Source organism: Corapipo altera, unplaced genomic scaffold, assembly GCF_003945725.1.
Source record: "Corapipo altera isolate COAL_440 unplaced genomic scaffold, ASM394572v1 52, whole genome shotgun sequence".
Taxonomy (NCBI): Eukaryota; Metazoa; Chordata; class Aves; order Passeriformes; family Pipridae; genus Corapipo; species Corapipo altera.
The window spans coordinates 985,356-1,000,061 of record NW_020884930.1 but is presented as its reverse complement, the minus strand read 5'-3'; the positions used below and the strand labels follow the sequence as shown (position 1 = coordinate 1,000,061).

General features: G+C 35.6%; 1 protein-coding gene across 3 annotated transcripts in view; it reads right to left on the bottom strand.

The window, feature by feature from the left end:
- Positions 1-14,706, bottom strand: part of RALYL (RALY RNA binding protein like) — a 375,282-nt gene that overhangs the window by 94,145 nt on the left and 266,431 nt on the right. The window contains exon 1 of one of the 3 annotated variants that reach the window (XM_027659110.1): positions 14,336-14,451. The exons of the other annotated variants lie outside the window; for them this stretch is intronic. Coding sequence (XP_027514911.1) covers positions 14,336-14,372 — 37 coding nt within the window. The 5' untranslated portion in view covers positions 14,373-14,451. Of the gene's footprint in view, positions 1-14,335; positions 14,452-14,706 lie in introns of those variants that run through there. 3 annotated transcript variants of the gene reach the window in all.

The window sequence follows — 14,706 nt, the reverse complement described above, 5'->3', positions numbered from 1 at the left end:
TAATGTAGGTAGAACTCGGCCTTTTAGCCATTGTATTACACAAAGCTCTTGCTGAAGGTACTAAAGTTGAATGACATAATTACAACAGGGAAAAATTGAAAGAAATTTGTTATAAATAATATGTTTGTTATGCTCATATATTAAATATGTAACACCAACCATTAAGAATCACGTAGCATATTGCTGCTCCAGTACCTTTCTTCACCAGTTCCACTTGCAAGAACATCAAAAGGGCAAATTTCAGTATTTTTTTCCCCTAATAAAAATGTTCTAATACAATGTTAAAACAAGGGAAATAAAAAGTGGTAAGAATTTCTCATAATTGTAAAATCATGTTCCTGAGAAAAAGCCAAAATCAACCAAATGTATGAAGTGTTGACTGGGAGAAATTTGTCACAGGATGTGAAAATATTCTATTGATAGATTCTGCCCTAAGGAAAACTTGATTTTGTAAAATTATTCTAACAGAAAAGGATGGCAAACAATTTGAAATACACAGCAACCTACCTTTTTAAAGCAAATAACTTGAAGAAAGTCATAGCACAGTTAATTTCTTTGTCAAAACTGGTTAATCTGATTTCAAATTTCTGGCATGGCAATTAATTAAAAATGTTGCACTTTTATCTCTCAACACAAATTGTTATGCTAAACGAGATATCTACCTTCTGATCACAGAAATAACAACGGTATGGTACAGACAGGAAAAAGCCTTTTCATAGTTTACCTACCAAGCTGGTGTCAAATTGTATGAGTAATTATGGTGTTATTTCTAAGCAATTAGGGTCTCTGCTGGTAGGATTAAGCAAGCCAGAGGGATCTTCTGAGGCCATCAACACAACACTGACTAAAGGCAGAGCTCATTGGAAAAGGAAATCTGTGATCTGTGGGATCCATGGGAGCCTTTGCCAACTCCCACCTAGGAACTGAGAATAATACTTCCCCCTCTCCCACCTAAGTTATGGAGTGATGCCTAGGTCTTATTTTCTCTTCTTTCTCCTTCCTCTTACATGTCTGTAATACTTCCCAGCAGTGTAGTGAAGCTCTCAAAGGAGGAATCAAATAGTCTTTCAAACCCCGGGACAGGGCATAACAAATTCCTTGCCTCTTCTGATACACAATTTCTGATATAATTTATATCACCTGTCTGTAAACACTGATGAACTGGTAAATGCTTTTCTCCTGACACAGAGACTCCTTTACCTCAAATGAACTTTTCACAGAAACTGTCAGCATGACCTAGAAAAACTTCTGTTCTCAGACCTACATTGGAACTCCAGAGAAGAAGAATATATGTTCAGAAAGAGCAACTGAGCATATCTGCTTGGAGAACCTATAGGGGATTTTTTTCTTCTGTATGGGGTGTGTTTATCACAGGTGGCTATGTTCAAATGGGAAAAATTGCATTAGCCTGGAAGCACATGGCTCATGATAAACACCTCGTACAGGGATTCAGACGATAAATACTGTCAGCACATATCTACTACAATGGGGATATCTTCTTAAGCCTCAACTAGCAATCAGTGTAGTTCTGATACAGAGGGATTAATATATTCACATGATTTTGTACCAGACAGTGTAATAAGAAATGGCACGAACTGGGAAAGAAGTCAGCTACAGAACAGGGACATATATATGTATAAATAAATAAATAAATCTCTTTTTAAGGAAGCATACAATAAGAAGAACATTTCTGATCCTACTTCGAATTAATAAAGAGCATGTATTTTGCTTTTAAAATAATCTAAAATTTCATACGAAAATCTGTAAGTCTGAATCACTTTTAACAATCTACAGTGGTCATTCTCAAACTTTGTTTACCTCTAACCTCTGAGGTGCCAGACTGTTGAGCAGCCTTGATGCTAACCAATTTACCACTGAGCACTGCATGCGGGCTGAGAGAATTGGGCTCGTTTAGCCTGGAAAACAGACGGTTTAGAGGTGACCTAATTGAGGCCTTCGAGTATCTGAAGGGAGCCTACAAGAAAGCCTGTAGCAATAAGACAAGCTGTAATGGCTTCAAACTGAGAAAGAGTAGTTTTAGATTAGATATTAGGAAGAAACTCTTTACTGTGAGGGTGGTGAGGCACTGTAACAGATTGGCCAAAGAAGTTGTGGATGCCTCATCCCTGGAAGTGTTCAAGGCCAGGCTGGATGGAGCTCTGAGCAACCTGATCTAGTGGAAGGTGTCCTTGCCCATGGCAGGGAGGTTGGAACGGGATGATCTTTACGGTCCCTTCCAACTAAAACAACTCTATTATTCTATGATTTCAGGGTACACCCACAATAAGCTGCAGAGATTTCATGCTTAACAATTTTAAAAGATTATTACCTATGACCATTTTTTTTTGAAGCAGAGAAGAGTTTATGTGGATGTTTATCATCTGGATTAGCCTTTGGGTTTTTTGGCTAATGCTGCTGGGTTTAGCACATGAACTTCAGTGACACTCATGGCCCTGGGAGTTTTCAGATCTATCAGACACCTGCATTCTTAAATTCAGGGGTCTAATAGTTATATTTAATTGAGAAACTTAATAGCAACACTTATCAGGAAAACACACAATATTACATTTCTTAAAGGAGTTTAAAACCAAAATTTTTGAAGAAACATATTTCTTCTCTGCATGAGCAGAAGCAGTATCTGGCTAAGGCCACATTGCATTCAGTTTTGATTAAAACATGCATCAAGCTAATTACTCTTTCACGCAGGCACATCCCAAGCTTATTAATGTCCTTGTTTAATACTCTCTACTTTTCTGGTTAGAATGAATCAATGATCAAAATAACTAACCATCTTTGTGGTAAATAAATTTCTACAGCTGTGGAAATGAAACAGGTGTGACTGACACGTATTCTTAGCTGATCTTTTGTCATGGGACTGCAGTCTTATTTTTTATTTAAGGACCTTGCCAGTAGTTATACATCACAAGATAAGGTTACAATTTATGTGTCAAGGGAAAATAAAAAAGCTCATTATGTACCAAACCTGAACAATGTTGTTGCACTCATAAAAGTCCTAGGAGGAGTAGTCCATGTATGTTGATGAAATCAGGAAGCATTAATTAGACACACATTATTTAGGACTGTGTAGCAGCCTAACATGCGATAAAATTAAGGACATGACAAATAGCAAGTTGATTGCACATCAGGAAAAAAACCTGATGAAGTTATGGTCCATAATTACCAAATCCCTTCGAGTAAAACTTTCTTAAGCTTTATAAGTATCACCTGAATTACTGAAGTAGTTTTGAAATCATTCCACTGGGGAAATTACTTTAATTTGATCAAAGACATATAGGAGATATAGTTATCTTTAGTATTTTTGGGTTCACTGCAACCTGCTGAGTTTCCAGCGGTTGGAGCTATATTTCAGATAGAGAATCCTTGCAGACAGAGCTACAAGCTGAAGAGGAATATAGCAGAAGTAATATAGATTTATATATTTCATTAAGCCAGCTTGTGTTGTTCCAATTCTGTGAAGTTTTTTTGCTACATAAAGAGAAAAAGTGGACACTGTGTAAATTACCCTCAAATCATCTAAGTGAGGACAGTGATATAGCTGCAAGTGTGTGATCTCCTACCAAGTTAAAAAACAGGATGCGGGGTTTTTTTCCAAGACTGGATTCAACTTTGTTTTTGCAGAGATGAGAGGGGAACTGTTACTTCTCCAGAATGAAAGCTTCTGGCCACAATAGCATAATGTTTCACTACAGCATGGAAATGAGCTCCATTTTCTCTCTTCTCCCCCATTTCTTTCCTTTTCCTTATCTGTGTCTTACTTATTGTAAGACATAGAATAACAAATACAAATTAATACATAAAAGTTCAAATAATATTTAATTATACAGAATAGTTTAAAGAAATAAGTAACAAATGTATTCTTTCTAGTATAACTAGAATCAGTTTGTTACTAAGAGAGTGAAAAACATAATTGAGGTATGTGTCTTGAGTTATATATCTTACTGAACATATAGAAAAGTTGAGAATGATGCAATTGAAGGGGAGGGATCCAGGATGAGACTTCCTCTGATTCTGAGCCTCATCTTTAATCAGCTTGTTCTACCACTGACTTTGATCATTAAGAGTTTGGATTCAACAGCCTCAGAAAATATTTTATTTATATAGCCTACAATTGTGGGCCTCTCTATAGGCCCTTTCAATGAGCTTTACTATTATTATTGGTGTTATTTTTAATAAGTTAGTAAGGACAACAAAAGAATTTCTCTAGTTTCTAGAACTTTGGTTCATCACTGGAAAAATCCTTCAATAAATCATATTGACTCTGCCATGACAAAGTTAAATGGAAAATCACTAGTACTGTTTGACTCTAGTATCTCCACCAAAAGGCCACTAATATTTCTTTTAAAAAATTTTCACCTTGATCAGATGGTATTAAATCCTTTGAACTTTAGTGCAGACATGAACACTGTCATAAACCATTTTGTTATTATCTCATATTTTTTAGAGCCCAGACCACCATGTTAATGCACTGTCATATGAAATGTTAAATTACATTAATGTCCTAATGTTTCTGAATAATTTATGTTTAGAAAATTTATATTATAATAGTGAGAAGTGTGAGTGTATTCCAAATGTGTTATAGCTTCCCTTAAAAAAACTCCACTTATTGTAGGGTTTAAAAATTGGCTGCTTAATTTGCATTTGCTTGAAGCACAGCCAAATATGTCATTACTAAAAAGCAAAAACCAACATTTCTTTTTCCTTTAATAAATGTATTTTAAACTGATTTGGCTGGTGGCCTTTCAGAACTGAGAGAACGAAAATACGTACACGTATTTTTCTGCTATTTTTCAATGTCTGTCTGGTTCAACACATATAAAACTGACTTGAAAAGTTTCTTTCACCTCTGTTAGGTGAAGAGAGAGTGAACTGGCAGACAGGTCTCCGAAGATTCAGTTATTGTCTGAAAACCATCTATACCTATTAAAAAACATCAGTCTTTTGTAGAGTCCATTCTTAAGGTCTGACTATATAATTTCCTAAGAAAGATTGCCTAAAATATTGTGTCCCTTAATATACTAATTCAATAATTCTCTTTTGCAATTAAATAAGTTGACTGCAAACTATATAAATGGAACTTATCTTCTGCTGATGTGTATGACAAGATATTTATATGGTCTAAATTAAAGGATCCAGGTATGCTTTTGAGCACAAGACATAGTTGCTTTCTTGCCAACATCCCAATTCCCTGCTTAGGAGAACTTGTCACATCCTCACTTTTGCCCATTACTAAACTCTGCTCTTCAGAGAGGAAAACTTGAGTATGGATTTGAGTCCACAGTGTGCTTACCTAACCTATATTCTGTAGAGAAATTACTTCAGAAATCACCCTGGCTTAATGTGTATTTGTATCTACATGTATGAACAATAATAACTTGAAAGACTGTTTACATACAAAGTAGACCTGCACTTCTTAAAAAGTCACAGGTAGGAAAATAAGATTACTTGTGAGAATAAAGTACATTTTGAAGGTGCAACACCTAAGTCTCTAATAACTCCAAACAATTAATGTTTAATGGTTGATTGTATTAATTTTTGTCAGAAAACTGCTACAGCAAAGGATGGTAAATTGGACACCTTTATGGCAGTTTCAACAGGTGCTCCAACCAAGCAGCTGAAGAAACAGAATATAAAGACATTCACTTGTAAGACATTCTTTCAAATCAGAGTTAAATCCCAAAGGAAACACTCCTGGGGCATGTTATATGGCTGTTTTCTGTAACTGAGGTATGAAGGACAACATAATTGTCACTCTTTTCTAAGCAATAAAGTCTTGTTTCAATGCTATGTCAGTCAATGTGAATTTTGCCATTGATTTCAGTATTGCATGACCAAAACTTTTGTAATCAATAAAACAAAACCAGTGCTTGGAGGAGATTTTCAAAGGCATAAAATACTGCTAAAAGCCTACTTGCTGGACTGACTTTTATCAGAGGTTATCTGGAGAATTTTCACTGGACTTTTTTCACTTCTGATCTCTGATACATGTCCCATATTATGCAGTGCAGTTAATAGCTGTGTTAAAACTTCAGTGAGTTCTAAGTAAATAATATCTGAATGCAAGCAGTAAAAGGAGGCTAGAAGGTGACACCTAGACCCAACTTTATGACAGACCTGGAGGTGAACCAAAATCAGCAATAGAATTGCCTTTGGAAACCATTCGTAAGACAGATACCAGCAATTTGGAGAACAACGAGTCTTGTAGTTAAAGAATTACAGTTGGATGATTTGCTAAGGCAATTTCTAACTCACCAGGGTCAAAAGAAGGCTTATAATACAATATATATACTTTATTATTTATCATGAAAATCAGCCCTAAGCAAACTTTATTTTATGGGAAAACAACAACAAAAAAATAATAGTTTCTAGAGATGACCACAGTCTTCTGCAAAAGACAATGTAGAAGAGATTCCATCTTAGTTACAAAGACGGACAGAGAAATCTATGAGCATAATCTACAATACGAACTGGCAATACAGCCTATTTTTCTGAGTGTCTAGCACACTAATAACCGAAAAAAAAAAAGAAAAAAAAGAAGAAAAAAGAAGAAAGGAGAGGAAAATAGAAAGTTAAGGCCAAAAAAAGTGAGTTTTTCAGAAACCAAAATGTGACACTGAATGCTCCATAGGTAGGAACTAGAGTCGAAATGTGAACTAGAGTCTTATGTGCTCACAGTCTTCATTGTAATGTGATTTTAATGCACCTGAAACCTCTGTTCCTTTTGGAAAGTGTATGGAGGGAGGAGGGGGAATGTTTCCAAAGTTATATCCAGAAAGTTTTCTGGATTTTACTGTTAAAGAATCTCAAAGATATAACTGCTGAAAAAGTGCTGGACTTTGTGTATCATTTCAGTCTTGGATGAGGCTTCACAACCAGAAAATATCCTTTTAATGGTTTATCAGACTTTAGATAATAATTTGAGATACTTGAAAGGTATTTTTTTAAGTTTTATATCTTTTTTCCTTGTGGAGGTGTCACTATGTACATACTGTGCTTGGTCTTATCACTGGTTATGAAAAGAGGGAGAGACAAAGACTGATGTTAAGACCTGTACTGGAGATCAGATGGAGGTTTTCTTTCTTGTGCTGGCCCTACGAAGAAAGTACCTTAAAGGTAACAAAAAAAAATCAGGTCAGCTATGAAAACAAAAAAAAAGATGTGTGCTTAAAATCAGGACTTGTAGTGTTTATATGCAATCATGCAAGTCTTTTGTTTTTTAAAAGAAGTCAAAACTTTATATGAAAATAAGCAACAGCAGATTTTCATCTTAAGAGAACAGATTCTCTATGCTCTGAATCTCTCAAGGATTTTTCCCATTTTTCTGAGGAGACAGGTGGGTGGCAGTGCTACAGCAGGGTACAGAGATCTTATTAGAAGAAGTCTAGATTTCCCTCAAGATTTCCAGAAATTTAGAGATTTTAGACAACTTATGACAATAATACTCTCTTCAACTTGCATATGAACTCTAGTGTTTGAATAGGTACTTTGCAATCACGTTGATAGTACTTCTTTAAAAGAGACTTTAAAAATAGATAAGCAATCTGGATTCAAAATCCAAGTGATGGGGAAGAGAAATTGCAAATTCTTTAAGTAATATATGACTGATTACACTCAGAAAATGTATATCTTAAATCGACCTATAGTAATCTAAATTTAGGTTCTAACAACTGGACTTATGTTTCTCAATTTAAGAGCCAGAATTGTCTTTCTATATAGATTAGTTTAGACTATGATTATCTTCAATCTGTTGATTGTTATTTTAATGGACTTCACTTTCTAAAACTATTATTGTTTTTCCCAGATGTCTGGTCTTTACCGGAGTGCAGTCACATAGATCTTAAATTTTGATTCCCTATAGAAGACTAACTGACATACAGTAAATACCATTTCAGTAATGATAAATGGTGATATTAATGAACGTAGCAGCTTTCTATATGTAACAGGATTCTGTGTACATTAAAACCAGTAGTACATTTATATTTTGGATACCTTCTTAGCTTTCCATGACCTTTCAAATACAAACTTTCAGTGGTATGGTACATTCATTTGCTAATTCCTCTAATATACTTGAAATCACATAATCCAAATTACATTATTTGCATATATTCATCTTTTTTAATAATTACCTTTTTATGATCCTTAAAAACAGCAGATGCATTTTTATGAGGTCCCTAGCTTTCCACTTATTCTCTTCTGTTGAATTGCTGCATATTGTCTCCTATTCTTATGTAAAAGAAAGAAAACCCTCTGAAAATTTAAACCATAATCTTTTAATGAAGCCAAAGCTATTATTAAGTATTTTTGCTGCCCCAGATTTCTCCTCAACAAAACTGAAGTGACTGGCTGAGTTTCTTTGTTACGTTTTCCACTTGCATTTCGGGTATTCTGACTTCTGCTCTCAGAAATTTTTTAAAGTCACTTCTGAATTTGTACCTGTACTGTTTATTCCTTTGTCTCCCCTTTTCAAGACAGATTGTAAGTTTTTGATTTCTCAGTCGTTTTCTACATTTTCAGTATTTTCTCTACAGGGACAAAAATTCTACTCTTCTTCCTGAGGCAGACTCCTATGGACCAGTGGGAAGCATCATGTGACTGTTGAGTTTGGTCAGACTATTAGTCTCTCAAAAGATGCATTTTGAAACAGTTATATTTCAATATTTTTTCTTTATTTGTACAGTCTACAAGCAGAAAAAATCATGCCTACTACAGAAGTCTACATGGATAGTTGAGAAAGTGTCAAAGAAAAAATTCTAGCTCATTTGCACTGCATGCTTCACCGAGGGACATATGTCTTCAGTTTTACTGTTTAGTAACATGGGAATAATGAACATGAATAATTTCAAATATGCCAACCATCTTTAATTCCCTTCAAAGCTATGAGAAGAATGCTTCCAACTCTGAAGTCCCTGACTTATTGAGTAGCAATACAGTTTTTATTTGTATAAAGATGTTATCCATGCAATGTGAATATTCAATGATATTCAATGATGTGTTCCTGCAGATCATGGATTTCTTCTTGCTTGGTCTTAGTACTGATATACTTAAATGCACTGAACTTTAGTCCCTCAGAAGGTATGCAGCAATAGGAATATTCTAGAGCTATTCCAGGATAGCTTTACATGAAGAAAGCTGTCTCTATAACATGCTGAATAGATATTCCCTAGTTGTCTGAGTCTCTGATGTTTTAAGGAAAGAGGCAGAATTTTCTTATATGTATCTGGGTCAGTAACTACATTTGTTTTCCCCAGTGAGATTTGATTTTCCAGTCACTTTACCTCCTAGCACACACTATATTAAAGGCTGCAATTGAGCAGCAGCAACCTCAGTACTGAGGTCTTTATTGCCCTTAGAGGCAAAAAGAAGATGGAAGTAATCATAGGCTGATCAAACTGTAATATAACACAACTCAACAGATGCCAGAATTTTAAGCCTGAAAGTGATTATTCTATCTGCAAGGGGGACAAATAAGATAAGAACAGTAAATCCATGATGAAAAGATGGCAAGTGGGACCTTATCAATGAAAGAAAATATAGTAGGCAATGCAATAGATCAAAGAATGTAGATAGGACAGAATACTCCTTCAAACTGGAATTTCACAGAATTTCTCAACAGATGTTATCAGTATACAGAAAATTCTTTCTCCAGCAAGACAAGGATTCTTTAAAAACATACATCAGATGTCACTTGTGGACAACACATCACTAAATACAGCACACTAACTTTCTGCACCAACCACTCAAACTCTATATGCAGCAGCTACTTGCATAACTTTTGAAAATAATTTATTTTACATTCATTTTACTATAACTTATTTAATCCTTTAATAAATGCACATGTGCCTTACTACATCACTCTGTATGCAGGGAAACCTAGCACTGATCAACCAAAATTGGGGGCTGAGGACAAAGAACCATAATCCATAGAGGTAAAACTGTGACACATTTCCTATGAGGAGAGAGAAACTGCCATAATAAAAGGAAGAAGAATGTTTTCACTCTCATTATTCCTTAAAAAAAAAAAAAAAAGTAATGAAATATGACCAGTCATCTGTTGGTTTAAAAGAAGCAGAACCTTCACAAGATCTAGTTACTTAAAAAAGATACCATTCACAGCATACCAGTATAAAAAAATGAGCAATAACTATTTCAGCTAGGCAAACTGTAATATATATAAAAGGAAACAGATATTTTACAGGGGACTGGTATTCAAGCCATGGCAAAAGTCATTAATGCATTTGGAGCATGATTTCAGGGACATTAAGTGTTGACAGGATTCTTCATATTGTCATGGACAAGTTTGGGAAGTCACCTTGGAAAATTAACACCTTGGAATGGGACAGGATCTGTAGCAGCACTTACAATAACTTTTGACTTTATTGATGGTTTCCAATATTCAGAAGTAACTGCTTTTTGCCTCAGTTGCCATTGTGCTCTGATTGTCATTGCTGACGTGCAGGAAAGATCCCACGACACTGAAAATGTGAAGCTGAAGAAAGTGAAAGATAGGTCCTATTTTTTCCCCCTAATTTTTCCATTTTTGCCCTAACTTTCCAAACTCCAGTTCAGGTGAGTAGCAGGGAAGTCCCACACCAGCCTCTGCACTCCAGGCAGCACTGCCATCTCCTCCTGGGTGTTGCTGCACACCTTCTTCAAAACACCACACTAGTCCTTACTCTCTCTTTATCCTCTTACAGTTATTCAAGTAAAATTTTAGTGTTAGAATGAAGAAATATTAAGGATCATCTTTTAATTCTTTTCATACACAGTACTCCACAAGGTGGTGGAGATTTAACTTGTCAAGCTACAGAAACCATGAATAATGAAGAATGATGAGAATTTCCTAAAGTTGATTTAGAGGTAAGTAAATATTTTCCAGTCTTATTGTCTTCAAGGATAGTAGCCTGCCTTTACTTCTGTAACAGTGAAGTCTACAAGGAAGACCCCAGTGAAAAATGGAATGTCTGCTACTTGGTTCTTGAGAGAAGGCTTGGAGACATGGCATCTCCATGAAGAAACTGTAAATAACTACATCTCCATGCAGAAGACCCACATGTGCACTACAGCTTACCACAATTCTTTTACTGACCCTTCTCCTCAGCAGCTGCAGCCCCAAAGCAGGACAGTCTAAGACTCAAACCTTTTATTTCAGAAAAGCTCCATCATCACACGTTTACAAGTCTTTCAGTGTTTGTAAAATTGCAGTTGTTACAACGGTTTCCCCTGTCAGTCATTATGACCATGCAATGAAATGAGAAACTAGATCCTGAATCTATCAGCTAGATCCTGAATCAAGCATCCTGAAGGGTCAAGCGTTCTATAATCTTTGTGTGCACAGAAATATATGCATGGAGACTGTGTGTGTATCTGTAGGTAGGTACAGAAAGTCAAACAGAAACAGTCTTAATCTGAATTTTGCTTGCTTAGTGATGCAAGTTTTACAATTTTCTGTGATAGTTAATTTTATTTCTCATAAAGTACAATAGTTATGGAATAAATAAAATATGTGTTGTACTTAATATGAACACCACTTTGACTAGAATCTAAATCAAAGTTACAATAGAAGCTAAACATTAAGATTAGCTTTGAATTTAGAAGACTTATGTATGATGTTGTAGCTAAAAAGATATAAAGGGAACCTCCACCTTGTTCTTACAGACAGGTAAATAGACCCATTTTTTGGCATATGTTCACAGAATCTCAGAATAGGCTGAATTGGAAAGGACCCACAATGATTATCAAGTCCACTTCTTGGCCCTGCACAGGACAACCCCAAGACTCACATCATGTTCCCGAGAGTATTGTCCAAACCCTTCTTGAGCTCTGTCAGCCTTGGTGCTGTGACCACTTCCCTGGGGAGCCTGTTCCAGTGCCCAACCACCCTCTGGGTGAAGAACATTTTTCTAATATCCAACCTAAACCTTCCCCGATACAGCTTCAGGCCATTCCCTCAGGTCCTGTCACTGGTCACCACAGAGAACAGATCAGTGTCTGCCCCTCCTCTTCCCCACACAAGGAAGTTGTAACTGCAATGAGGTCTTCCCTCAGTCTCCTCCTCTGTAGGCTGAACAGGCCAAATGACCTCAGCTGCTCCTCATACGGCTTCCCCTCTAGACCCTTAACCGTCTTTGTTGCCCTCCTTTGGACACTTTTTAATGGCTTAATATCTTTTTTTTATATTGTAGTGTACAAAACTGCACACAATGTTCAAGATGAGACCACACCAGTGCAGAGCAGACAATCACCCCCTAGCAACAGTTTTGTACCTGGGACAGAAATTGGAAACAGGGATTACTTATATTTTGTGTTAGAAAAATGTCATCATGTCTTTACTTTTTCTATCCTTCTCTCCAATCTGACGTGCTTTTAAATTAAGTACAGAATGTATTTATACTTTTTTTAAAACATTAAAAAAAGGGTTAGGAAAGCAATGGCTATAATACTCTGAACTGTGTATGAAATCCAAAAGCAGGAATTCAATGAAAAAGAAAAAGCCACAAAGCTCACTTTCATTTTATGCCACAGGTTCAACTGTGGTAGTGAGAGGTAGTGAGGAGATATAAGCCTCAAGGTTTACCTCACACACATTGGAAATTATATACCAAATATTTTTTATTATTACTTATTAAGGGCCACCAGAAATGCACAGAAAATGTAGTATCTGCTTACTGTTTAATTGCAGCTGCTACCATAATCCCTTATATTTTGGAATAACAATTGCTTAGATGAAATCTATCCTTCAAAAAGCCTTTGAATGATATAAACCAGAGCAATATCAAATTACTTGAATTGTTTGGTTTTTAAGGTCTTTGCAATTGCTAGTTAGCAAAGAGGTATTAAAGAAGCACTCATGTATACAGTATTGGTATCTATATATGTATAATATATACACTTTTATATATATAATATATCACATATATAATATTGAGACATTTTATGGTTTTGGATCTTAAAACAAGTGACAGTTCTAAAACCAGAAAACATTGCAACAACCACCCTCATAATTACAAATTTGAGTCTCATTATGTTTCATTCGGTTTTTTTTTGCTTCTAGACAAATCACAGGTTTTCTTTGGAGTCAGCAGGGGTGGAAGGCAGGTTGTCTTCATGAAAGCATTCTTAGAAGCATCCTGTGCTGTTATCGTGAATGACTGTATTCTTGCAACAAAAACCTAACTCAGCTAACCAGGCACAAATTTTCTTATTGTACACCATAACCAGGCTTGGACAAGAGAGATTGCAAGAATGCAGCTGGCTATAGAAAGAGCTCCCTGTTTACATAACAAAGATGAAGTAATTAATATGTTAAAATGAGCTAGATTAATTATTATTTGCCTGTATATGAATAATTTTCTTTCATCGCTGCTATGGGAACAAAATTTATGATAATTAATTTTATTGAATGTGAAGCAGATGATGGATTTCTGTTGCAGAGATTTTAACAGAGATCTGTCCTGCCAAACTTTCTACATTCAGCACACCCATTTCTTTTAATCAAGACAAACTGAAAGACATCTATACAGATTTGTCTATAAGGATCAGAAACTGAGTTCAGTGATATAGCTGTATATATCCCTCTGAAAAACAACAATGTTCTTGTCAAAATGAAGTCCAAACTTATCTGCTTTTGAATTGATATTCCCCCCCTCCTGTTCACTCCCTGAAAACACACAGTGCCTATATGGCATTTTTCTTAGGGGAATGTCTTTTTTGTCAGGTGCTTAACTGGAAAATCATGCATTTAGAAGCCAGTGAATTTTCAGGGCTGGAATGTTTTAAATACACAGCAGAGACACATGCATGCTTCCCTTCCCATCTCCCCACCCACCTCCTCCCCAGTTTCTGTAGTTTAAGCAAACTACTTAATTCTGAAAGTTATGATGGAGGAAAATAAAATAACCACCCTTAAAGTTCTGGTATCACTGGCTCCCTAATGTGAACCACATAAAAAAGTCCACCAAGTGAAAGCATTTCAACCCTGTCAAATCAAAGGCTACAGTTAGCCAGTCATTAAAACCTGAATAAAGGGTTCTTCTGAACTAAACTTATATTCAATCTTTATTTCTTTGTTGATAACACAAAGCTTTCTGAGGGTTTCCATAGTAACAAGTGAGCTAATTTTTGTAATTTTTTTTTTATTTTAAAGTTTTTGTATGCATTTAACACACAGATATGGTGGGATAGTTGGCATGGAATACTGTTTCTGCTTTCCTGGTAAAATTCAACCAGAGCAGGGTAAAGTATATCATGTTTTCAATGAAATGGAGATTTATTCTCCCTCCTCTGCAAGAAAATTAAAAAACCTTTACAATTTACTTACATCTTTGGTTTCTGCGCTTGCTCTTGTACATAGTCATTCTGAAGAAATTCCACTTTCTATGAAATAATTGCCTTGATCACAGACAAAAGAGATCGTGCTTCTGCTTTGCAGAGAGTCAGTTGCACACTGACAGAGGGTAACCAGCAATCTCTCAGAGAAAGGCAGGGTAATACCATTCTCCTAAAATCCAGGGGAGATGTTGCTGGCTCTAACTATTTTCTGTGTACAAATCGAAGAGACAAAGCATATTTATTTACATATTTTTTTCAAAATAATTTCATACCAGCTAATAAAATCCAGAAAACATAATGAATTATGTAATTCGACAAAGTGGAGTAATGTTCAATTCGATGATCTGACATCAAGATTCC